General features: G+C 31.7%; 4 protein-coding genes across 4 annotated transcripts; 1 reads left to right on the top strand and 3 right to left on the bottom strand.

The window, feature by feature from the left end:
* The first annotated feature begins 488 nt into the window (after positions 1–488).
* Positions 489–3,647, top strand: LOC125810872 (chloride channel protein CLC-a-like). Its single transcript, XM_049490367.1, has 6 exons — positions 489–744; positions 844–1,044; positions 1,173–1,350; positions 1,555–2,087; positions 2,243–3,362; positions 3,483–3,647. Exons 1-6 carry the CDS (start codon positions 560–562, stop codon positions 3,588–3,590), a joined length of 2,325 nt encoding a protein of 774 aa, XP_049346324.1. The 5' UTR covers positions 489–559; the 3' UTR covers positions 3,591–3,647.
* Positions 3,648–3,832: 185 nt separating this feature from the next.
* Positions 3,833–4,837, bottom strand: LOC125810892 (mavicyanin). Its single transcript, XM_049490390.1, has 2 exons — positions 4,586–4,837; positions 3,833–4,351 (listed from the first exon to the last, which is right to left on the bottom strand). Exons 1-2 carry the CDS (start codon positions 4,752–4,754, stop codon positions 4,008–4,010), a joined length of 513 nt encoding a protein of 170 aa, XP_049346347.1. The 5' UTR covers positions 4,755–4,837; the 3' UTR covers positions 3,833–4,007.
* A 490-nt stretch (positions 4,838–5,327) lies between these two features.
* Positions 5,328–9,219, bottom strand: LOC125811018 (triacylglycerol lipase 2-like). The gene is made up of 9 exons (XM_049490506.1): positions 9,031–9,219; positions 8,782–8,892; positions 7,140–7,280; positions 6,929–7,039; positions 6,589–6,732; positions 6,464–6,504; positions 6,302–6,381; positions 6,096–6,191; positions 5,328–5,650 (listed from the first exon to the last, which is right to left on the bottom strand). Exons 1-9 carry the CDS (start codon positions 9,217–9,219, stop codon positions 5,328–5,330), a joined length of 1,236 nt encoding a protein of 411 aa, XP_049346463.1.
* Positions 9,220–11,187: 1,968 nt separating this feature from the next.
* LOC125810891 (uncharacterized protein At3g27210-like) lies at positions 11,188–14,238 on the bottom strand. The gene is made up of 3 exons (XM_049490389.1): positions 13,789–14,238; positions 12,182–12,262; positions 11,188–11,850 (listed from the first exon to the last, which is right to left on the bottom strand). Exons 1-3 carry the CDS (start codon positions 13,988–13,990, stop codon positions 11,420–11,422), a joined length of 714 nt encoding a protein of 237 aa, XP_049346346.1. The 5' UTR covers positions 13,991–14,238; the 3' UTR covers positions 11,188–11,419.
* Positions 14,239–26,825: the final 12,587 nt, after the last annotated feature.

Here is a 26,825-nt window from a genome sequence, read left to right as displayed (position 1 = left end):
AACATGTCAGATGGATAATTCATTTATTGATACCCAAGAAATCTTCCAACCAATCATGCTGACTAGGTTCAATATTTTTTTTAAAGATATATTTCTAATTTAAAATTGCTCCCAAAAAAAATGTTCCTATCAGTCGTTAGTCACATTTATTTAATTTTAATTTGTTGATAAAACTACCAAAAAAAATCCAATAATAGTCTCCCATCTATATCAATGATTATCCATATTCATTCTCGTTTCTCACCCAAAGAAGATATACGAGGATATAAATTATATTTTCGAATTCAAGTTCTATTTTTTTTAATTAAATTACTTTTATATTTTTAAAAAAATTAAATTATTAATTACTGTGATTTACTTATACTTATAGTGAATGTGTTGTAAATTGGAAGCTAAGTACTACTTAAACAAGTAGATCACGTTTCCTCTATCTCTCTTGTTTTGACTTGCAAAAAAACCATAAGCAATTGTCTCCATTTTTCTTCTTCTTCAATATCTGAATTATCAACTACTAGTAGTAGTATATATCTAGAGAAGCTTCACTTGTGGTGTTTCTTTGATGGAGGAGCCAAATGGATTTGCAGAAGTAGCAACAATAAATGACATGGAGCTGGAGGGACAACACAATAATGAAGAAGAAAGAGAGTCGACAGAGAGCAATTACTTGAGGAACCGAACACTATCCTCCACTTCAGTAGCCATAGTGGGAGCTAAGGTCTCCCACATCGAAAGTTTGGATTATGAGTAAGAACAATCACAAATACTAAACCTTATCTGTTTTAGCAGAGATATTTGATTTGTTGTATTTACATGTTATTATGTATATATGTGTCTCTGATTTAGGATCAACGAGAATGATCTCTTCAAGCATGATTGGAGAAAAAGATCCAGACTTCAAACATTACAGTATGTCTTCATCAAATGGACACTCGCATTTCTGGTCGGCCTTTTTACCGGAGGTGTGGCCACCCTCATCAGTCTCTCAATCGAAAATATCTCTGGTTACAAACTCCGCGCTACTGTCAACTATATTGATGACAAAAGGTTAATAAGTAACATTTATTTTTGGTTTTGTTTTTACCCCGAGCAACTCCTCTGTTCTAATGACTTACAATTATATATGTTAAATAACTTCAATGAGATAGTCTGACTTAATTAAAACAATTATGTAGGTACTTTATGGGATTTGCATTCTTTGCGGGTGCTAACTTTCTGTTGACATTGGTAGCTGCCTTTATCACTGTTTATTTTGCACCTACGGCTGCCGGGCCTGGAGTTCCAGAAATCAAAGCCTATCTCAATGGTGTAGACACTCCCAATATGTTCGGGGCAACTACACTCTTTGTTAAGGTGCATGCTGATTTTTATCAATAGTGTTCCCATTTACCCTCTAGCGTGACTTGAGACCTCAACTTATCCATGGATGATGGAGGTGTTCAACCACTTGAACAAGCCCTACTTGTTTATTAATGCTGATAATTCAGGCGTGGGCATATAAAATGTTCCAACTGTCTGAATTCTATTAAACAATGTTGAATCTTTTCAACTCCACAGATCATTGGAAGCATTGGTGCAGTTTCAGCTGGGTTAGATCTTGGGAAAGAAGAGCCACTGATTCACATTGGCAGTTGCATTGCTTCTTTATTAGGTCAAGGTGGGTCAGACAGTTACAAACTTAGTTGGCATTGGCTCCGTTACTTCAACAATGATAGGGACAAGCGAGATCTCATCACATATGGCTCATCATCAGGTGTTTGTGCTGCTTTCCGTGCTCCAGTAGCTGGTGTTCTATTCGCGTTAGAGGAAGTGGCAACATGGTGGAGAAGCGCCCTCATTTGGAGAACTTTCTTTAGCACTGCTGTTGTTCTGGTAGTACTAAGGATCTTCATGGATTACTGCAAATCTGGTAGCTGTGGACTTTTTGGAAGAGGGGGAATTATTATGTTCGATGTGAGTGACGTAATTGTGAGGTACCATTTTGTGGACATCATCCCTGTTGTAATTATTGGAGTCATTGGTGGTCTCCTTGGGAGCCTCTACAATCATGTCCTCCACAAGGTCCTCAGGCTCTATAATCTCGTTAACGAGTAAGCTCTCTCGATTGAGTAAAAAATTCCTCCATATTCCCAAGTTAACATCTGTTAGCTCTGTTCTCAAAAGTTAAACCATTTGATACAAATTGTACCTTTTTGAACTCTATATATGGCTGCTCTAACATTGATACTTGTGTTATCTTGCGCAGGAAGGGAAAATTACATAAGCTGCTTCTTGCTCTAAGTGTTTCCCTCTTCACCTCCATTTGCATATATGGACTTCCTTTTCTTGCCAAATGCAAGCCTTGTGATTCATCTCTATCAGATTCTTGTCCTGGCACTGGAGAAACAGGAAACTTCAAACAATTCAACTGCCCAAATGATTATTACAATGATCTGGCCACTCTTCTCCTTGCAACAAAGGAGGACGCTATCAGAAACATTTTCTCTCTGAACACTGGCACTGAATTTCAAGTCATATCACTTCTTATATTCTTTTTGTTGTATTGCATCTTGGGAGTTATTACTTTTGGGATTGCTGTGCCATCTGGTCTCTATATCCCAATCATCCTCATGGGTTCAGGTTATGGTCGCTTGCTTGGCATTGCCATGAGACCTTATACAAAAATTGATCAGGATTTGTTTGCTGTTCTTGGAGCAGCTTCCCTTATGGCTGGTTCAATGAGAATGACAGTTACTGTTTGTGTCATATTTCTTGAGCTGACAAACAATCTACTTCTTCTGCCGATAACAATGCTTGTCCTTCTAATTGCTAAAAGTGTGGCAGACTGCTTCAACCCAAGTATCTATGAAATAATTTTGGAACTAAAAGGTCTACCTTTCTTGGAAGCACATCCTGAGGCATGGATGAGGAATATCACAGTTGGTGAGCTTGCTGATGTAAAGCCACCAGTAGTTACACTTGAGGGAATTGAGAAAGTGAGACGAATCGTAGAGGTTCTAAAATACACCACACACAATGGATTCCCTGTTGTAGATGGAATGATACCCGAGTTACATGGACTTGTCTTAAGAACTCACCTTCTTTTGGTGCTCAAGAAGAAGTGGTTCTTGAATGAGAGAAGGAGAACAGAAGATTGGGAAGTAGAGGAGAAATTCACATGGATTGATCTAGCAGAAAGGTGGGGTAAAATTGAAGACATTGCAGTTACAAAGGATGAAATGGAAATGTATGTTGATTTGCATCCTTTGATCAACACAACCCCTCATACAGTGGTGGAAAGCCTGTCAGTAGCAAAGGCAATGGTGGCTTTCAGGCAAGTCGGGCTTCGACACATGATCATCGTGCCCAAATACCAAGCAGCAGGGGTGAGTTTATAAGATACTTCACAACTATGCCTCAATTCCAAACAAGTTGGTAGTAATTGAGCTTGTTACGTTTATTTTGCAACCCAAATAGTATGACTAACTTGTGTACTTCTCTTGTAGGTATTTCCAGTGGTCGGAATCTTGACCAGACAAGACCTAAGGGCCTGCAACATTTTGAATGTCTTCCCCCATCTGGCAAAGTCTAAGAGTATCAAAAAGGGGAACTAAACTTTTCAATTGAGAAAATATGCTTGTCATTCTTTTATAGATTTCCTTTCAATCGTCCCTTCTTTACTTCCAATATTTTAGGAAGAGATACAGCCGAAGTAAACGACAGGAAGTCTAAACTTCACCATGTAAATAAGTCGACAAAAATTATTTATATGAGATATCAATAGTCATTTATATAACACGAGTTCAAGATTTAACTTTAGTTTATAAGACTAAACCTTTGTTCTCCTGGGAAGAAATGAATGAACGACATTATTCAAACTCTTCATAAAATTTGAAGTAAAAGAATTACAATACATCAAATGAACAACTTAATTGACAAAATTAACATAGTGCTCCACTCCATATAATTAAATACCAGCTACTCTACCTCATCAAGTGCAAAACATTGAATGAATAAAGCAAAAATGTGTCTTATAACAGGAACACTAGGGCCATTTGTACAGTCAAAATTGCAGCAATGAAAGTGAAAAACGTGGTAGAAAAACAATGAGAAGCTGCAGAAGAAGAGCTAGGCGTGGAAGAATCTGCCTGATTAGAAGGTGCACTTCCAGTAACAGTTTTAATCTTAAGCTTCATGCCCTGGTCACAATGACCTGCTGTTCCACAAGCAAAGTATCTAGTCCCTGGCTTGTTTAGTTTGACCACATCGTTACCCGCACTCATCGAGTTCACTGTACTACTTATATCACAACTCTTGTATGAGCTATCACCCTCAAGTTCTACAACACTGTGAAGGCCTGGATTGTACCTAAATACTGCAAAAAAAAAAATAGTGAAATATTAGAATTTTTACTAGAGGTGACAAAATTAATCCATTTTAACTAACTCGACCAACACGCCAAAATTTAAATGGATTGGGTAAAATAGATAAAGACAGTATAACCCATTCGGTCAAAATGCAACCCAACTCTGACACAAAAACCGTTTGACAACTTTAATTCTACCAAGTTTTGGTTGAAGGAGAGAAGAGAAATAAATCAATAACAAACCTAGTGTATCTCCAACTTTGAATGTCTGACCAGAAGCCCAGGATTTGAAATCAGCGGATTCATCCCATCCTTGGCTTCCACCAACAACGTGTTGAGCCGCCATTGCATTTTTCTGGATCATTACCGTCACAATAACAAATATCAACAAAGATTTGCGTACTACCACCATTTTGGTAACAAATTGATAATTTTGCCTAACAAATATTAATAGATACGTACTAGCTAGTTTTTTAAAGATAAACCTGACCTTCAATGCTTAGGAAACCGGGAGAAGTTTTGGTATATATACAGTTCAACATCTGTACACATATGATTGCCATCTTATTGATTTGGTAGTTGGTACCTACAAATCTTGGATCTCAAGACTGTTTATGTATCTCAACTTTCTTTTGTAATAAGTCTACTGGACATGAGTGTGACAGGGGATAATTGTGGTTGGTCCATTGATTTTTGGGTGACTTGGGTTTTAATCTAAGTTACAACTTTACTCTTTCTAATTATTTGTCAGTTAGGTGCTATTGATTTCCAATAATAAATGAAATAGAATCTTTAATTAGATTTAGTAATAGACTTGCATTTTAGGCCAATGCAAGACCCTTTTCAAATGAGAATACCACATTTTGCCTTAAGCGTAAAGTGAAGATGATTTAAGAAAGAAAAAAGAAAGATATATTAAAAATTCTCATAACTTGGCAAACTGACCTAGTACAATACAAAAACTCCCATGAATATAGGCTATAGCTTAGTTTTGGTTGCTAAAGAAGGTTACAATCTGGTTAAAGACAATGTCCTTAGCAGTAGTTCCTAGTATGAAATCAGCATGAGCAAAATCCTTGACATATTGAACATGTAACTTTCCCACATCGTGGTTTTTGAGGTGATCCAGTAATGTCTCCACATCTTTTGTACTAGAAAGTGCATCTTGGCCTCCATAGCTCAGAAACAGGGGTAGGTCTCGAGGAATATTTGCTAAATTATACTGTGGAGGTTTAACTTCACCATAATGTGCCAAATTGTTGATAAAGCTCCCATAGTCGTATTTCCTAAGGATTCCATCTCTAACAGCTGCATAATGCATTTCATTCATCATTGCAGTTAGTTAAGATAAGTAGCAACATGATTATTAGTGGAGTCATTAAGCTTTATGACTAGGGGATTAATTTTACGTATAACCATATCATTTGAACTTTACTCAGTAAAATCGCAAAAGATATTTATGGAGTAGTATATTAGACTGATTGAAATTCATTAATTACGAGGGTAAAGTAACAAAACATTACTTAGAACTCCAGCACATTGTGTTAGAATTTCACTTGGTCAAAATTTCAAACTCTAACCTTATGTACAAACTTTTTCATGTTCGATATTTTTATCTAAGTTTTATCTTTTCGTTAGTAATTAGCTACTATTTCTCTTCATTTTAATCAGTGACAAAATATTCATAACTAGTCCCAAAACTGACCATTACACCAATTTTTTCTGTCTATACACATTATTGAAGAGGACTTACTTTGAGCTAAATGCACAAAGTTCTTAGTCGATGTGGGTTGAGGCTCATTCTTCAAGAACAAATCGACCGTGGAGGCGTTTAGACAACAGTTCTTCCCTGTATATATCCATATGAAAAGTAATTAAGATTTGAAGAATTATGATGACAAATACAAATGACTTGGTCAATAATTATTGAATAAAATGTGTAATTAATTAGATTAGTACCGGTAAGTGCAGTGAGGAAGTCATAACAATTAATCCCACGCTGAGCACACAACGCCTTGACAAAAATAGACACAGGCGCACTGACAAACAAAAAGCGTCATCAATATAGTTGAGAAGAGCAAAAAAACAGTTGGATTAGTCATAAGAGATCGATTTGCATACCTTGTTGGATTAAATTCTGCAAGACCAAATATAGTAGTGATCTGTTGACATAATAATCGCGCGTTATCAGGTTTAATAATAGAGAATTCAAAATGACAGATCTAACTTTGCACTTAATTAATTACCTCGCCAAGAAAGGATCTAGCAGTAACGACACCAAGTGCAGTAGTCATATGGCTCAAATAAGCAATTGGGCTTAGCAAAGCTGCTGATTTTATCTTGTCTATTTGTCTTCCTTCTGAAAATGATGCCAAAGCTATCAAAGTTCCCTATATTAATTTCCATATAATGATTGATTAGTTATAAAATATAGTATATATTACCAAATTAAATGATATTTTGATACATTTTACATATTTTAAAATTAACAACACAAGATTCAAAGGTTTTTTTTTTACTTTTTAAACTCCGTGTCAAAGCAAAATAAGACAAACAAATTGAAATGGAAGGTCTTCTTGAACATACCAATGAATGGCCAACGTAGTGAGCTTTGTGTCCAGTTTGTTCATAGACAAGGTTAACGAAAGTGGGCAAGTCATGGACTACAAGATCATCCCATGACCAATTCCAGTAGTCCTGTACGTGTACCACAATTTATCTTCATAAGACATTATTTATTAAGTAACAATTATATAATTAATTTTAAATATTAAGAATAATGATTTGAAGGAAATACAGGATTATAAGAATGAAGATTGAGATGACGAAGGCTGTATCTTGTTCCTCTGGTGTTGGCAATCCAAACATCAAAGCCACTGTCTGCTAAAATCATTGCAAGTGATTGTTCTGCTGAATTCATCACCCACGTTGCTCCGTCCTGCAACAACATGAATTATGTTTCCAGTATTTGTCTAATTCTCAAATACTTTGTACATGTACTAAAATCCCTCCTATTGTTGATGCTTCGGTTCATTTTTTTATGTATCCAGCTATTTATCACGCAGTATAGATACTAATTACGTAATTTATTTACTTAAAATCAGACAAAATTAATAAAAATAAATCATAAATATTTCTATTGCAATTTATATATTCTCAGGATGATCAAGAGGCTATATTTTTAGATGCAAATACACAAACATTTTTACATGAATTTAAAATTTATATTATAACGTCGGTGTAAATTTCGGCGATTCATTTTATTTTAGGATAAGAACGAACGAAGAGAGCTCCAAATCGAGCTTTTGTCTTCTGTCATCTTCCTTTGTCTTAAGGATCATATTACTTATGTATTTGTGCCAAAAAAAATATTGTTTATGGAAATATATATATAAGAAGGATATTTTTGATTATTTATTTTAGAATTTTATAAGCATATTTTATTTATGTGTCTCATCTGTCGATACTGATTAGATTAATAATGGGAGAACCTTTTGAAACTATATTCCATGTTAATTGAATTTTTGAGGTGTTTCACACCCTTTATGAAAAAAAGATTAAGACATAAATTGAACATAATTTTTCATTTTTATTCTTATTAATCATTGTTAAATTTATTGAAGTCATCACATTGAAAATCCAAATGAAGGGTAAAATTGGAAGAACACTCTAAAAATAGTCTTGGAAAATGAACAATTAAGTTAATTTGAAAAATGGAAAATGCCTTACAAATTTCATTAATATGGAATGGACAGGTGATTGATACTGTTATACTTTCAAAAAAATTATTTGAGGACAAAATGAAAAAATGTAATTAACTATATCTTGATTCGTAAATTAACAAGATCTCCTCTCCTTTTTCCTTTTCCTCTTCTTAATTATTTTTTATTTTTTTAAAAAAAAAAAAAAACCTTTTCCACTTCTTAATTTTCATTTTTTTTATAAATGTAATAATTTGAGGCGGTATTTCTACTAAGGAAGACAAGTAAGAGGGAGTAACTGCAAGAGGGTTCATCTTTCCAACTTCTAATATTATAAATGAATTTCCACTAAACGTATTTTGATGTTTTTATTTTTCGTATTTATGTATACTTTGCATCATTTTTCTTTCTTCATGGACAATTTCCCTTTTTATTATTATTTTGATTCGAGAATCATTCAAAAACATTCTATCTAACCCGATGTGGTGATGATATGAATAAGGTCTACGTAGTCTCTACTTTTTACTAAACTCTGTTTTATAGAATTTCACTGTTATTGTATTAAACAAAGTTAAGTGGTTGTTGAGTTTTTAAAAAATATTTATCATGTCAAATATAAGAAATACATCATGATATTATGTGTAAATTATAAATATCATAATGTATTTCTTATGTTAAATATTGGAATAATGGAGTATAGCTTTAATTTTTTCATTCCTAAAAAGTATGCTTAATTACCACCAGTATTCCATGTTGCAATAAAACTGGCTGCCTGTTGTGGCCGCTACCACCTACTCGTCCTTGCGGAATTCTTTGCACACTCAGTATGTATCCATCATCAGTAGTCACCTGAAAAATATCATAAATTGAAGAAACACACACAAAACCATTCCTTGTTTAATCTGGTGGACAAAAGCCCATTTGAAAAACCAGTGGATATAGAGTAGTACTCATGAAATTAAGGGAATTAATTACATCTACACGTACCTCATATTGGTGGCACTTATAACCATGAATAGTCACAAAGGTGGCGCACATGTCACTTTGTGCTGCAACATTAATCTCAGCAACAAATCCAAGAACACCTTTCGACCCAAATGCTGGATAACTCGCAAACACTGAAATTAGTAATGGCGTCACAATGCCTACAATAATCATGAATAGTCTGTGGAGCATCTTTATATTACGTTGGTGTTTGTAAATTGTAACTACTAAAATTATTTATAGACGGAAATTAGAAAGATATCGAGAGCGGTGGGAAATCGATTTCTGACTCTTCTCTGGACTTACTAATTAAATTGCGAACCGACTAATTCTGGACAATCTTGTTTCTGATTTCGAAAAAACAATGGAGAATTTGTCACTTTTTGCCTTTCTAGTGCCACTTAATTCTGTTACCAATAATTTGTACTGAGAATTCAGAATTTGGATGTAACGGACGTGGGTCTTGGAGCCCACTAAATTTGGATGTTTTATACGTTTGATCAACGTAACTGATGACATCAACAGATATGCAAGCCAAGAAATGTAAAATATGATCAGTAGTATTGGGGAGATTTCTTGATGTTGAAGCTCAACGAATTACTATAAAGAATTTTTCTTACTGTTAATATTTTGATTAGTTGGGATTGCACTTTGAGACGAGACACTCTTTTTACAATAAACTAAAAAGAAAATAGAACACTTAAATTAAGATGGAGAGAATACCTTAAATCCTAAAACATGTATGGTTGTTACTTGGCTTTAACAGTCGCAAGTGGTAACAACAGGCCATATTTTACGAAAAAGGGAAGGATATAAAACTCATTGATAGGGTGACGCAATTCGAATTGCAACGCTTGCTAAACTCTGTTACTAGATGGAACAAAAATATAGTACGTAACAAGAAAGAATTTTTATTTTTAAAAAACAAAACAAGAACAAGTTGGGACAACATTGCAAATTGCAAATTAATCCATAAGTCTAAGCAATACACAATATATGGAATCCCTTTTTTTAAGAATAAAATAAAATTGGGGGTAGGGGAGAGGATTACATTGTGAGAAATTGAACTTTCACCAATGATTCAAATAATTAACCAACTGAACTACTAATTCTTCAATACATCAAATCGGTTAGATATATGGTCACGTATTTTTTTGGGGGGAACGACACACTTCACATCCCAAATGTTACCAAAATCACAATAATAACACTAATAGTAATGACAACATTAGTAAATATAATGGGAAACATCATAATCAACTTTTGGAAAAAAAAATATCTCGGTTCAAATCCTCTTTTACCTCTTAAGGTAGGGACAAGATTCATATTATCCTTCTTAGACCCCGCTTGTGGAATTTTAATGGTATATTGTTGTTGGTTCAAATCCCTTTTTACGTAAAAGAGGGTAAATGGAGAAATCCTTTTTGGATACAATTTAAGGGCTTTAAATTATAAGGAACATGATGATGAGATATTATCTAAACTTGGTAAAAGCTTTTCTTTTTTTAAAAAAAAAAAATCTGTATAGGTTGATGGACTATAAAATTGAACTTTTCCCCTTTTGAGATTTTGATCTAACATCACACTCCTAAAGGAAGTCCAGTTAAAGAAGTTAGCCTTGGCTCATTCAAGAGGGAATGCAACCTCTACTTTGGAATTTTTTTTGCTGAGATAGCTAGCCTACATTGACACATTTAACCTATACCAGACTTTTTAAATAGTGGTGTTTGAAAAACTAAACTTCTGACGCAGTGTCTAAAGTTACAATTCGTCTAATTCTACCTAAAGTTGAGTCAGAAATAGTTGGAATACAATCTTTGGACAAATGGCAAAATAAACTATACTTCAGCGACACATGGCCAATGTTCTAGCAAAAACTGGCTGAACTTTGTCAAGACTAATTTTGGACACTGTACATCTATAGTGATACGTGCAAAATTTTTGAAATGCCTTCACAAGTTAGATGGCTGCTTCAAAATTAGGTCCCCTTCCTACGCTCTATGCACTAGTCCCCCTCCTACTTTATTATTTGTTCAAAGAATACGTGCGGAGAGGCAAGTCGACCCAAATGCAAATAATTGCAAGGTTTTACTTAATAACATAGTAATTAAGTTCTTTTTGTTCATTAAGAGGAGAGGAATATTAATCAGACAACTGAGGAAAGGAGAAGAAACATATACATAAATAGAGTACGTCCTTGTTAATTTATTAACAAAGCTGTTCTTTATAAGTTTATATACAGTAGTAAGTGTGTGCCAATGCACATCTGATCTCACGGCCCTCAAGTTCCATTGGCTACCGAGGGCAAAAGTGCAAAGCTCAAGAGGTGCACAATTCCTTGTGCACTAGCAAATACATACATAGAGAACTTATGAAAGCCGGGTTCTAGCTATTAGCCGACGGTATTTGCAGGACTCATACTCTTCCTCTTTTCCCTAAAACTGCCACTCAACCTGGGAAGACAACATTGTACTGACCTCGGTGATTTGGCCTCACTTTTGAACTTTCCTACAGGGGTGCTCTTGCCACTAGACACCGGCACATGAGGTGTACTAGATGTGGATTTAGGTGGTAGCTGTAGACCAGCAGCCTGTCCATTTTGGTTGTCTTCAGCACCTTGCTCATTGGGATTCCGGTTTCTTGAGCTTTCTTTGAAAAGCTCAAGTAAATTCTTCCTCTTATGTATTGGAGAAGATTGCGGTAAAGAAGCAGAAGTTCTTTCTCCAAAAGAGGTTCGATTACCTAGCAGATTACCAACCAACAAACCTCGATGCATAGGTGTATTTCCACGCGAAGGAGTATTTCCAAGTGATGGTGTAAAATCTGCATTGAAGACAGATAGACTATAAGAATTAATGATAATGATTACAAGTGTAAATAGAAGGTGGCTACTCGCAACAAGAATAAGAAGTGTTCCCCTATTTTAGCAAAAACTATGTACTGGTGTGGCACTTTTCTTGAACAAAAAATGTCAGGTACTTTCAATACCTGATTTTGTAGATTCGGTCTTCTCAAATTGCCTTGGCAGTCATTACTAATGATTCAGTTAAATGCATAATAGCCATTTTCAATTTTATGAATATAAATAATAACATAAGAAGAAAGATGGAGGGAGAATATGGAAAGAGCATCAGGTATCAAAGGTCTGTCTCACCTCCCTTAACACTAAAGAAGTCATCATCGCAATCTGACTCCAACCAGGCCTGGGAATCAAAGAAGGTCTCCTCCTTGCTACCTAAACAAAGGAATGCCTCAGGCTATTAGAAACGATAAAATGTATCATGAGACTACTAATAACAATGACAAATGCACAATAACATGAACACAATTCATCTATAAATATTTTGAAAGCTTCACAATGTGGGCTCTGCTTCATGAAATCAGTTTGAGGATACTAGGGAAACAAAAGAAGAAAACTGAAAGAAAGCATAGAGCATGTCATTTTCATCATTATTCCACCACAATCCCAACACATCACATTCAAAATAAATCCATCCATCTCAAAAGAACAAGAAACAGAACTAGTTAGTAACTTCTGAGCATTTAAGCTAGTAGGCATTAGTTAGTCTTTACGGTGAAAAACTGCACTGCATTTTGTCAATGGCATAAAATACACACAAGAAACTTATTTTGACTAGAGAGTGCTATTACCAGATAAATATTCTAGAAAAACAAGATGATTCATCGGATTGCTTTGAAAGTAGTCAATGAAGGATCCACTCGACTGTCGTGACAAAACCACATGACTAGAGGGGAATTACATGTAACACAATTGACAATATGAAACTAATCTTAGAGGATTATCCTAGAGCTACCAAACAAGAAAAGTCGCTGAATTAAATGTGTCAATCTCAACTAAGGTTACCACTGCTTGCACAGATGATGGATGAAACAACGAATCCATTTTCCCAGTACAACGGTGTCTTTCGCCTGTATTTCACTGTTTACCTTTTACACTAATTATACACGTATTATACATGGATTACACATATATTATACATCCATTTTTATAATGACAAATTCATCTGGATTTAATATTTAGCATATTGAAAATGATTCTTCTATTGAATTTTTCACAATAAGCTACAGGGTGTCTCTATCCTTTTTTTTTTTTTTGAAAGGTCGTATCCAGCAAATAAAAAATAGTAGTGCCACGACAACATGTGCTGCAGATGACCCCACCAATAAGAGAATTTTGGCATTGCACATGATTTTAACAGTCAATCTTCCCTAATTGCACAAAGGAATAGACAGCAGACAAAAAAATAAGAACACACTTAAATTATTAAAATTGTAATTTTTCTCAGTTTCATTAGACGACACATTTGAACATGAATTGTGTTAATCATGGAGTTAAAGGTCATTCAACAAACAGTTTATTATCTCATAAAGTTATCCAACAAGGAACTATTAGTTGAAAGACCATACGAAAAATCAACCTGCTAATCATGATCAAACAGAACATCTCTATAATTTTCTTTAAAATTTAAAAAATACAGATAAAATATCTGTTGAACAACCAATTTCCTTAGCAAATAGAAGAAACTAGTAGTCCAACATCAGACTAACTCAAAATTTGAAATTGAGAAAAAGTGTTTCACATGAAAAGCATCAATTTTCCTCTATATATTTTTTATCACGGGAAACCCCACACAAAAGCGTCGAACAGAAAGTGAAATCAACGTCAAAGAACATAAAAAATGGAAATCCCAAAAAACTAATCGGACTGGAAAACGAAAAGGCAAAACAAGAAGATCGTACCATAGTCGCTAAAACTGTTAACGGGGAGCACCGGGGAACGCTGAGGTTTGATTTGAGGAAGAGAGAGTTTGATTTCAGTATTATCAAGGGGTTTATCTTTGATGGGTGAGGGACTCACAAGCTTGTCAGATTTAGATGCAAAAACAAAACGGAGCTTCATTGCTGATTTTGGATCTTTATGCACTGAAGCAGACGAACCCATTGCTAACAGAAAACACTTGATTTGTCCCGCGATGCCTCTAAGAATCTAGAAAACAATCGAAAGAGAAAATGCAGTAAAAGGGAGCGTTACGCTTTGCCAAAGAAGGGACAAATTGTTGAAATGCCCGAGAGGAGAGCAGAGCAGAACAGAATAGAGTGGAGAGCAAAATATCATATGAAAATTGTGGGGCTTTCAATACCAAATTATCGTAATTTGTAATGGAGAAAATGGGTGGGTCCTATCTAAAAAGGTTAGTATTATTGCAAATAAGTAATTTAGTTGAAATTTGGCTTTTCTTACAACTTTTTATATTATTTTTCTTTTTAGTTTGTCTTTTTTAATTCATGATAGATTTAAAATAATAAAATTAAAGAATATTTTGATACAAATTTTTTATTTAAGATTGAAAGATTCAAAAAATTAATTTATTTTAAGCAAACAAATAAATTAAAACAATGAAAATAATTGAAATAAGATTTGGCTTTTCTTACGAGTTCATAATGTGTACTAATATGCTGAAATATAAGGAGTGTTTGGTATGAAGGAAAATGTTTTCCTGGAAAATAAGTAAATTTTTTACTTATTTTCTCATGTTTGGTTGGTGAGTAGAAAATATTTTCGGAATTTTTTTTTTAGTGTTTGATTTATGAATGAAAAATATTTTGAGAAAATATTTTTTATTTTTACTAGAGAGCTAAAATAATTTTTGAAATTGAAAAATATTATTAAAAATAAACTTAATTTTTTTTGGGGGGAGGGATGGGTGGTGGGGCTAGCGCGGGGGGAGGAATTAGATGGGGTAAAAAAATAAAAAAATTAAATTGAAAATATTTTTTAAAAACAAATTTAATTTTTTTTGGAGGGGGCGGGGGGAGGGGGGTAGCTTTAATTTTTTTGGGGTGGGGGGGTTAGGGGCTGGGGGAGGGTGGTACGGGGTGAGGGTGGGGTAAAAATAAAAAATTGAAGTTGAAAATATTTTTTAAAAATAAGCTTTAAATTTATTTTTCATACAAAAAAATTGTAATTTGAAATTGGAGAAGAGTTTTGGAAAATGTTTTCCTTAATTTTTTGAGGGAAGTCATTTTCCTTAAATTTGAGAAAAATGAGTTGATTTGAAAAATATTTTCCAAAACATTTAATCCAACCAAATATGAGAAAATTGGAAACTTCGTACCAAACACACCCCTAGAGTATTTACATTTTCAATTCTATAGGGTTGTGGTAGGTTAAGAAAAACAAAAAGAGAATCATTTTGATAAGAATCGAATTTTTTATTTATGGATAGAAGATATTAGAATTATTATTAAACCAACTACTGATTATTATTAATAATAAAAACAGATGAATCCAAAAAGAATAATGTGAAAAGATAGTGGGGGGATTTTGGAATTCCACTTTTTGTGTCTAGATTTTAGTCATAAGTACTATCACGATTTCTAATTATTTGTCCAATTATTTATTTATTTATTCATTTTAATAAAAAAAAAAAAATAATTTACTTGTTATATCCTCAATTAATTACTTTGAAAAAAGTAGAACTTTTTGAAAATTTTAAATTTTTTATTCATTCACTTCATAATTAATAGAGATAAAATGAAAAATTCATTGTCAATAATTATTTTCTTAATATGTGTGTCAATTTAAAAATAGATCAGTAATTAGGATTCTTAATAAGTGTGTTAATTAAAAAATAGACCAATAATTAAGATTTTTAATAAATGTGTCAATTCAAAAATAGACCAGTAATTAAAATTCTTAATAAATGTGTCAATCCAAAAATAGATCAAAGATTGATAAGTAATTTGGAGTATGGGATTGAGGTGGGCCTAAAGCTCCGTGTTTGAATTCTCTCCCTCCAATTAATTCTGCTTTGAGTTTTTCTTATACAAGCATAATGACTATTCAGAAATCAGAATCATTTTTTTGGTAAATTACTTACTTCATTTTGTCTAGAATGTACTAATATTTTTATCAACTTTGATTTTCTTATTAGTTGAGTATTTTAAATTAATCCTCAATAAGTAAAAATATCAGGTAAAGAGGATAAATACTTTTATAAATGAGATTATTAAATCTGTTATATTTTTTGCTAAGTAAATCTTTTAAAATAATGCAACATCATAAAAGAAGATATAATATTCTACCCCCCCCCCCCCCCCCTCCCACACAAACACACACAAAAAAGAAGATAATATGAATGGAATCAAGGCATTACTTAATGTAGTACTCATAATACAAATGCATTATTATGTAAGGTGTTACATTGATTGCACACTATTGTGACACGTTTATTCATACTCTAAACTAAAATGTTATGATTACCTTTTCCTTCTTATCAGCAGGCAAGAATGGCATATCATTATGGAATGATTGATTCTATTTTTTAAAAGCAAAAAAGTAGTATAGCCATGTGAAACCCCATGCACTAATTTAATTTGCATTTTAATCCATACAAAGACGTGCTTCCCCTTTCTATTTAGTACTATTAATTAATGGAAAATTTACCCTTTTTCTAGTATTTGAATTTATTTCGCCTAATAATATTTTATAATTCGACAAAAGATCATACGAATAAATTCCCATTTTAGGCCTTTCGGGTTTGTCTTAAACTCACAGCTGTCAATGATTAGTATTTTCAAGCATCGGTCATACACAACATGGTCATTTATTTATTACGTGGTTAATAGAATGGAAGATTAAGGAAAATGAATACAGAGAATTGTTATTTACTAATTTTCACTTCTTTTGATTCTAGGATTTATCAAATAAGATTAAGGATATATATATATATATATTTTATCTTCTCCGGACCACATTTTTGACATATTGTATATATATCAAAAAATAAAATGGCTTTGGTTTGAAATAATTTACGTGGCAAATCAAAGAGTAGGTGCCAGCAAAAACAAAAACAAACTACTGATCTGAAATTTCTTGAAAGTAGTTAGTAAGTAATAATTTTCTTTCTTGGAGTATCTTTTTCTCTTTATAAATATATTATTTTATTCGTGTAAAACATGCGTAAGATTGAGACACAACTCCAACGCGCAAAAATTAACAAGTACCCAACTACCATATCCATATTCTAATTATTTTCTCATTGCGTGAACTCCCTTTAGGGGAATATATTTCATCCTCTTTCTTTTGAAATGTTTTAATCCTAGTTGCCTTTTAATTTGCACATTACCTTATTATAGTTAATAATAATTATTAGGTTGGGCATAACCAAACTAATTACGCGTGTTAACTGTTTTCTTTTTTAAAATAAAACCACCGAAGAAGTGGTTAATAAAAAAAGAGCAAGGAAATTTGGAGGGACTAGATCATAAGCGGAGCTAGGTATTCTAATTAACAAGGAATTCAAAAAAATACAAATTTATAGCACATGTTATTTGAACATGTGACCTAAAGTAATTTTTGAACTCCCTCCTTTTATAGTTACATTTAAAGCTTCCCCTCTATCAAATGATTCAAAAACATTTGAATAAAATCACTTCATTTATGAAATAAACGGAGTAACAGAAAGAATGCCCAGCCTGACTTGCTTTAATTTAAATCTAATGTCCACATTAGTTTACCCTTTTTGTTCTCTTCTGACTGAACGTAACTTTGAACTTTTTATTATTTATTATTTATACTAATTTACAAATGCATTCCCAAAAATATTGAATTTATTGTATTTAAATAATAATATAATAGAATTATTATTTGATTGATTGTTTTTCAAAAGTATATCAAATCAATATAAATAAATAAAAATAGGCGAAGAAAATACCATAATTTAGCTACTCAATCCCGAAGGAGTAGACAAGGGAAGCAAATACTCTTTTAATTGAGTTATAACAAATTACAATCTAAATAAAAATTTAGAATAGGATAAGAAAAGAAAATACTTTAGATAAGTTTTGATGACACGTTTTCCTGCCTACTGAACTTAATTACTCATTGACAAGGTAAATGAAATGACAGTATTGACAATCCTCATCGAAATCTACCACTCACAAAACAAACAAAATAGAAACATGAAGAATATAAAAACTAAGACAAGTCTAAATCTTTTGCCCAACCTAATTAATTAGTCTTTATCTTTGTCTTTATGTATAATCATTGGAAATTATAAAACTCAAGAATTGAACACTTTTTGGTATATTTCCTTTTCACATAGTAATGTTTTCATTGCTGCCTTAATTTTCTTCTTTCAAATAAATAAGTTGAGGGTCGTTTTTTTTTCTTTCCGATTGCAACTAGAGGTGTCAACACCAAATCGAAAATCAAATCAAATTGCAAATTGAGTCAAACTAGAAAAAAAAATTCGACTAATGATTTGACTTGACTTGATATTGAAAAAAAAATCCGACTATACTTGAATTGATTTGGTTTGATTTTAACTAAAAAAAATAACTCGAAATTAAACTCGATCATGTATACCCCTAATTGCAACTATGTTGATTTGTTCTGGATTATAAACTTCTAAAACATGGAACAGTACAATATTGACAGCTTTTTTGTTTCATTGCTACACGTAATACTGATATTTCACTATTAGGAATTTGTAACCCCCCTACTTCTATAACACAATATGTAAGTCCAAATAAATTTTGTTTGGGAAATCTTAGTCCCTAAATTATTTGTAAATTTTACCTTTGGTAATATATGTTTTAACATAGTTCATCTTCGATTAATTAAAATATATTTTTGTCCTTTCGTGTTAATTAAAAAAATACTAGCTAGATTTGACTATTTATAGAATTATATTATTGTCAAATATGAATTGTCAATACAAATTTAATATAACACAAAAATAACTATGTGGTGAAGCAATTAATAATAATGATAAATTTGTAAATATTCACTAATCACAAATAAAGTGAGTCAAAAGTGCGAAATTAAATTAATTAAAAGATAAATGGCAAAAACACATCTAAATTATTTCCTATTTTTGAGTTTCATACTTAAACTATTGAGAGTGTGAGTTTCGCATCTAAACTATCACTTATTAGTTTGACAAACACACTTCAATGGTGTTTGTAATACACTCTCTCTTTTATATGTAAAAACCTTGTCACATAACATTCCACGTGGCTAAAATATTTCACCTTGACAAAAATTAAATAAAGTAGTAATATTAGTTATTTTCATCTCACTCCAGTCTAGGGATGTTCACGGTTTGGATAAAAACTGATCCAAACCGAAAAATTGAATCAAACCGATAAAATAAAACCGATTTTATGTGGATTTGGTTTGGTTTGGTTTTAGATTTTTGAAAACCGATAGTATTTGGTTTGGTTATGATTTTATTCAAAAAAATCGAAGAAATAACCAAACCGAACCGATAAATTATATACATATATTTTATTAATATACCTACTTAATATATTGTTGTTATAAACAACTTTAAAGATCTTACATATATTTTCATTAAAAAAAATTATAATTTACTTATTGAAAGCAAAAATGCCCCAGATGAAAACATTTATCTTATTGATTTCATGTATATGAGTGTCTATGACAATTCTTTGTGGGACTAAAAATGTTATTCTCTCTTCCTTCTAGGCAAATATAGTGAATTTTAAAGTTTTATTTATAGTAAATTTAGTGATCGAATGTTCAATAATTTAAGTTATTCTAACTATTTTTCGTTTTGAATGGATTGTTGTCACTTTTTTCACATTTTGAATGAATTGTTTCTTTTATTTTTGTGTATGGTTAATAACCGAATAACCGAACCAAACCAAATCGAAACCGATAACCATCAAACCGATAAATGTATATTATATTTGGTTTGGTTTGGTTTTGATAATTTTAAAACCGATTAAGTTGGTTTGATTTTAGTTTTGACCAATAACCGATCCAAACCGACCCGTGAACACTCCTACACTCCACCATCTCCCCCTCACCCCCCCCCCACCCCCGACAATCCCTTGTCCTTTTATTTTTTTAAAATTCAAACCTCTTCTTATGAAATTATTTTTTAAAATAAAATAAAATAAAATTTTACCCCACCCCGTCTAACCCTCCGCTCCTAATTTACTTTTGTTATTTACATTTTTCTCATTTTGTGTTAGATGTGTACATATATTTTTAGGAAAATACTTTTTTCTACTTGTGTATCGAATATAACATAAATAAAAAAATTATTTTTAAAAAGTCTTGCTACAAGTAAAGAATATATATATATATATATATATATATATATATACATATATAATTTGACTCATTACATAAGACGTTATTAATCTCACTGAGTATGTTATTGTTCTTCCTCTTGCATAAATTGCTATCATCATAATATATTCTCTGAATATATTACATGTAGTGTCTTCATCATCATCATCTACAACAAAAGTTCAAATAAGATTAACATAAGGGGAAAAAAAAATCCTAAAAATCTATCAATAAATTAAACAAAAAAGTTCTAATGAAATTAACAAAAGAGAAAAAAAATCTTAAAAATCATCAACACACTATATACAAAATAAAAAGAAAGCTATTCCAACAAAGGAATACATAAAGTCAAAATGAACTTTAAGAATTCTGACATCTTAAACCTATTGAAGTAATATTTTAATTTAATGTCATTTCTCTCGAAAGAAAGAAAGGAAAGCATTGAATATTTTTAATGTAAAATTGAATTTTTTGAGGTTATGAATATAAAAGGATTGAAAGTTATGAATATCACTAATACTAATTAAGAGTATAATTTATGAAGATGAAGAAGTGTGAGTTATGAAAATAACTTTTAAAAATAATATAGTTGAAAAAAATTAAAAAAAAAAGAGAAAAATGAAAAATGACAATGAAGGCCGAAGAGAGTGTACATCACTATTTTGTCATTCTGATCCTTTATTACTCTCTCCGTCCCTTTTTAGTTGTCCACTTTAGAAATGACACACAGATTAAGGCAACAATGATTAGCACAGTGAAGTTACAATTTTACCCTTATGACAACTTTTCACTTCAAAATTACAACCACTTATTTGAATTAAAGTGAAATAAATTGGAGGGAAACAACATACACTTTTACAATTTTCAAGAAGTGTAAATAAGGGTATAATAGGAAAAAATTTGTTGTCCTTTCTTGATTTGTCAAAATGGACAACTAAATAGGGACAACTAAAAAAGGAAATATGGACAAGTAAATAGGGACGGAAGGAGTATTATATATAGATTTGGCTTCCCTTTTAGGTCTCCAAGCCCTATACACCCGAAGCTCATTCAAAAGATATAGATGACGACATCCCTAATGATGGCGATATCCCGATGATGGCAATGGCGGCATCCCTGATGAGGTAAAGGAAGACACCCAGTTCCTTAGGAGCAAATAAAAAAAGAAAAAAAATTGTGTTGGCCTTGTGTAGTGAAGTTAGAATTTTTTTTTTACTTATTCTTGTGTTGTCTAATTTATTTAGCTTCCTTTATTACACATTTAAGCAAACACTGTTATAGAGAGTAATAAAGGAAGCACAATAAATTAGACAGCACTAGAATAAGTAAAAAAAAATTCTAACTCCACTATATAAAAGGCAACACAATTTTTTTTCTTTTCTTTTTTACTCCTAAGGAACCGGATGTCCTTTTTTTTAACCTCTCATCAGGATGGCGCCATCGCCATCATCACGGATGCCACCATTAGGGATGCCACAATCGGAGGCCTAACTTTTATTTATTTATTTTAATTATTTTTTTAAAATCTAAAGTTTTTTCTTATTTTTAATGAAAAAACTTTATTTTTTCTATAGTCTTAAACTAAAGATATATATATATACCAAAATATTTTTAATTTGTGATCTTAAACCTGTCATGTGAAAGTTATAATTAAAAGTTGATAAAAAAGAAAGAAACATTCTTTAATGTTTCTAAACGAACTAAAAGAAAGAAACAATATAATTTATTTTTTTGTTAAAAAATATTTTATAATTTTTTTTTGAAATAGTAATACTTTAATCTTTAACTAATACTAATACTAATAATTTATTTTATTTTTGTCAGGTAGAATATTTTGTCCATGTCAAGTGTGATGTGATAATTTTTTTAAATAAAAGAGTGAGTGTATTACACACACCATGATGAAAGTGTAATAAAAAAGAAAGACGTGTTTCTCAAACTAATAAGTGATAGTATATGTATGGAACTCACACTCTCAATAGTTTAGGTATGAAACCCAAAAGGATTAGTTTAGATGTGTTTTTACCCTTATCTCATTAGAGGGAGTTGCTCGGATGGTAAGCACCCCTCACTTCCAACCCGAAGGTTGCGAGTTCGAGTCACCAAGGGAGTAAAAGAGATGAAAGCTCCTAGGGGAGGGTAAAAAAAAAAAAGGTTTAATATGATGAACTAAAATAATAATTTGTTTATAAATAATGGAGGGACCAAAAGTACTATTAACCTAAATCTAAAGAAACAAATGCAAACGACGAAATAAATAATGGTTTAGAGAGAAAATGATCAACTCTTTTTAGGCATGAATTGAATCTGGGCGATTTGATTCGTGACCCATTCTGATTGGAGGCAAATTAGGCGTCGGCACCTAATTAACATGTAATTAATCTTTCATTTGATTTTCAAGTGTAATCAATCACTATGGACTTATTTTCTTCTATATAATTACATCACTAGTTCATTAACAAATTAACCTAATTCAATCAATTTCCCTAGTAATAGTGTTCATGAACAAATAAATGGTACTCATATTTAGAGCATCCTCGAGGGATGGATCTGTTGTATAAGATAAATTTTTTTTAAAAAGGTATTAAAATTCAATAAAATTATAGTCACTAGATTTACTCCGCTCTTAAATATAATCAACTGTAGTTTATTTTTGGTAAACTTTGTGGTGGGTATTCTGACGCTTGGCGATAAGCGATTTTGGAAGGAGAGTCATCTAATTAGTAGAGCCGATTTAATTTTGGGTCATCAATTTTATAAACGTAATTGGGCATTATCGTGCACGTTGAAAGGGACAAAATTTAAGACGACTAAATTGACAAAAAAATAAATAGGATTAGCCACCACACAATGATGCAAGTGCCATGCTAATGTTAACACTTAAAACTTTGATGTTGACACAGTCCAATTAAATTTCGTCGACTTATCGGAAACTGAAAATGACTCTTTTGTTTATGCATGCACGTTCGTTTCATCTTGTTGTTACCATAGACTTTGCAAACCCCTTAATCACTTCATAATTTTTTAGGAATGATCCTTCATGAATTCTTTGTCCCACGATACAAATATTTCTAAATTCAAGCAATTCAATTAGATTACCTACTTTAAGTACCTGGAGAGGAACAAGTGAAAAGAAATTATGTGTCTTTCATTCTTTAAATTTAGAGATTAAAATATATTTAGTTAACCATACTGCCTTGTTATGTAAATATAAGGAGATGAATTCCCAAGTCGTGGTATTCTACGCTTAAGCCTTTGAAAATCTTAAAGAACTAAAATTATCTGGTCAATGCATAACATATGTATGAATCATATATAACATATATCTATGTTGACTTTTTGTAAAGATATGATAAATAGAGTTAATATTTATATTAAGACATAATAAAAAATAAAATAGTCAAACATTCCTCTTTATTAATATTTTCTTTGTACTCGTTCCCAAAAAGAATAAAGAATGACATATTTTTATATTCAGTAGCAATTTAATTTTAAAATATTTATTTTAATCATATATAATAAAATGATTTATAGTCACACACACATAATTTATTTTAAACCACAAGTTTAAAAAATCTTTCTTCTTATATTAAATTTCATGTCAAAATCAAACTATATCACATAAATAAAAATGGAGAAATTATTTGTGAAGAGGTGTGTAAATAATAAGAAGGATGAGAACGGAATAATTAGAAGCAGTGTGAAGGATGCTTAATATGATGGGAAATGAAGAAAGGGCGTTTGTTAATGGAGAGAAGAAAAAAATGAGGAGACGTGTCTGTTCCTTTTTTTAATTCCTTTGCCTGCTAGCGCCACGACGAACCCCATGCCTCATATTTGCTTCTTCAATTCAATTTGTCTTTACTCTTAGCCCCACAATTTTATTTTATAAGTACTCTATTATATATTTTGGATATAATTAATGGATGCTAACTAGCATTCCTATGTGGCTTTCCTTCATTTCCACTCCAATATGACAAATATAATCTTATTGTTTTCGCGATCATTACAAAGTCAGTGAATTTCTTTTATTTTTTTTAAAAAACAGGATTAAAATAATTAGTAGTTGGTAGCATAGGCTAGATACAATTTTCTATGATAGAAAATATTTGTATTTTATGATGGTCTGGTCTCTTATTTCCGTGGGCTAGCTCCGACGACATGGGCCCTCCTTTGATCCATGGGCTGAATCGATAAGATGTGTGATTAGCGATATATACTTTCATGCATTTCACATCTGGTAAAGATGTCAGTGAACTGTCCGTTTAAATAATATTTTTCCTTATAACAAACTATTAATTCAAAATAAATGTTATAGCTATAGTTTCATTTAATTCCAATTCATAGCAAACTTTTTGTCATTCGCCTCTCTCTCGCTCGCCTCTCTCACTTTATACAAACACAAATGTATAAATTGTGTTTGTATAAAGCTAGAGGGAACTGTATATACAAATATAAATACATATCTCTTCCTCCTATACACTTATAATTATACAAATACAAATCTTCTTCTGCTCAGTTCTCTTTTACCTTTCTCTCTTTCTCGTTTTATACAAACATAAATTATACAAAATATAATGTCTAATTGGTGTTTGTATAAAGCGGGAGAGAGAGAAATTTGAGAGATTTAATGTACAAATACAAATGTTTTAACTCGATTCAATTGTAGACAAATTCAAATTTTATGCAGATATACAAACACAATCATTGATATATATACATAATATTTATTTGCTATGGAGCGCAAATAGCAAAACTGTAGCTACAAAATACTAATATAATTTTTATGTTTGTTATTCCTAAAATTTGCTCTAAGTTCTATTTTGTTGAACTCTGCAAGCATTATAACCTTTAATTAGTAGAAATACACTGCAAACTAACTAAATTTCATTCTACTTCCTGAGTTGTATAATAGCTAAATAAACTTTAATTTATTTTTTATTTTAATGATTTCAACTTATTTTCCCCGAGTTTACTCTATAAATTCAGAAATTAGCAAAACTTAAAAAATCGTGTGATTTATGCTTTCTCATCTTAGGTAAATTGTCTCGCTTTGTGCACATTATTTTGAACCAGAAGGTATAAAATCCAAGAGGATATATCATAGTTTCAGGGAGATTTTAACAAGTAATGGATCCAACTAGTCAGGTTGACTATACGAGAAGTTGTGAAAAGTTTGTCTAGATGGGGTTGAAAAAAGATACAACTCTGATGACAATATATTTCGATCTGCTGAAGTTGGTATTTTTCCAATAAAAATCAGATCCATTATTATTTTGACCTTATGTGCGTTCTTCTTCTAGGAACACTAAATTAAACTCTAAGGATGATGTGTAGTTTCAGCTTCCCAATTTCCACTACTACAAGTGTTAAAATGGAAGGGTTAGGTTACATTACTCTTATAATGTTTTAATCATGAAATATTTTTTCCCCTTTTTATTATGGCAATCTACAATATAAAACAACTTTTTAAAAAATTGACAAATCAGAATAAGTAGCCTAACTTTTAAATAAAATGAATTGAACACATCAAAATGAACTAAGCTAATGAATGAACTAATTACTTTTGCACGAATCATGTTTAATAAACTAATTTTAGTACTTAAGACCCTTGATTCCTCAACACTTGGTGAAGATTGAATTAGTAAAACTCGTTTTCCAAATTTCTAACATTTACTAATATATTAAGTATTACTACTAGCACTAGCTTGGTCACGTGGGTCTATCGACAAAAGAAACCTTTTTTTTTTTTTTTTTCCCTTTGGCCTCAGAAATGGGAATGCTGATCTCGTACTTGTCACCTCTGTTTATGTATGTATGGGCCTTTTTCATTTCTTTATTGCTTATCTATCTATAGCTTTGCTGAATGGTGGTCGGCATGTGATCTCACGTGCACCTTCTTTCTTCTTCCACATTTTCTCCAAAAACATGAAAGAAATCTAGCTTTTGTCCAAAATAACTCTCCACTTAATATATAAACTAGTAAGTTGCATTTTTTTAAAATTCAGAATTGATCATAGACTAAAAATTTTGGATACAATCTTAGAAATGGTCCATATGAAATGTAGGTTATAGATATATAGGTGAAGATGGAATTTTGAGTCATCATCTTTTAAATTGAAATGTCTCTTAAATGCCTTTGCTTTATGCATGCAAAGGACGGGAGGTCTCGTCAATGAGAGTTTTTTTGTTAGCATATAGTGCTCGTCCATTGTATGCGTCACTTATCATACCCTCAACTTAAGACAAGAGAGCATTTATTACGCTGAATTAATTCTTTGAAATTATGATTTCGACTTAATTTGCGCATGGAGACATGTTGAACACTTGGTGTGTGATATTGGTTGAGAAAGTAGAGTGTACACATATATTATCCTATGATTCCTATCTTAGAGGTAGAGAGGTTGTTTTAGATAGACCCTCGGTTCAAGGAAAACCAGTTTAAGTAGTTAAGAAAAAGAAGTAACAAAAGTGATCAAAGCATAACATGGTATTAATTCCGAACAATCACTACAACAAAATACTAAAAACAACATTTAATAACATAAATTGAAGGACAAGAAACTACAAGTGAAATGCTACAACTACCGATTTGAACTCAACTACCTATTGCCCTAATCCGTGTCCTGTACACAACCACTCAGATACTAACCTAATACCCTATTATGTG

The sequence above is a fragment of the Solanum verrucosum genome, unplaced genomic scaffold, assembly GCF_900185275.1.
Source record: "Solanum verrucosum unplaced genomic scaffold, falcon-dt-bn FXZP01000032.1, whole genome shotgun sequence".
NCBI classification, from domain to species: domain Eukaryota; kingdom Viridiplantae; phylum Streptophyta; class Magnoliopsida; order Solanales; family Solanaceae; genus Solanum; species Solanum verrucosum.
This window is presented reverse-complemented; position numbering and strand designations above follow the sequence as displayed.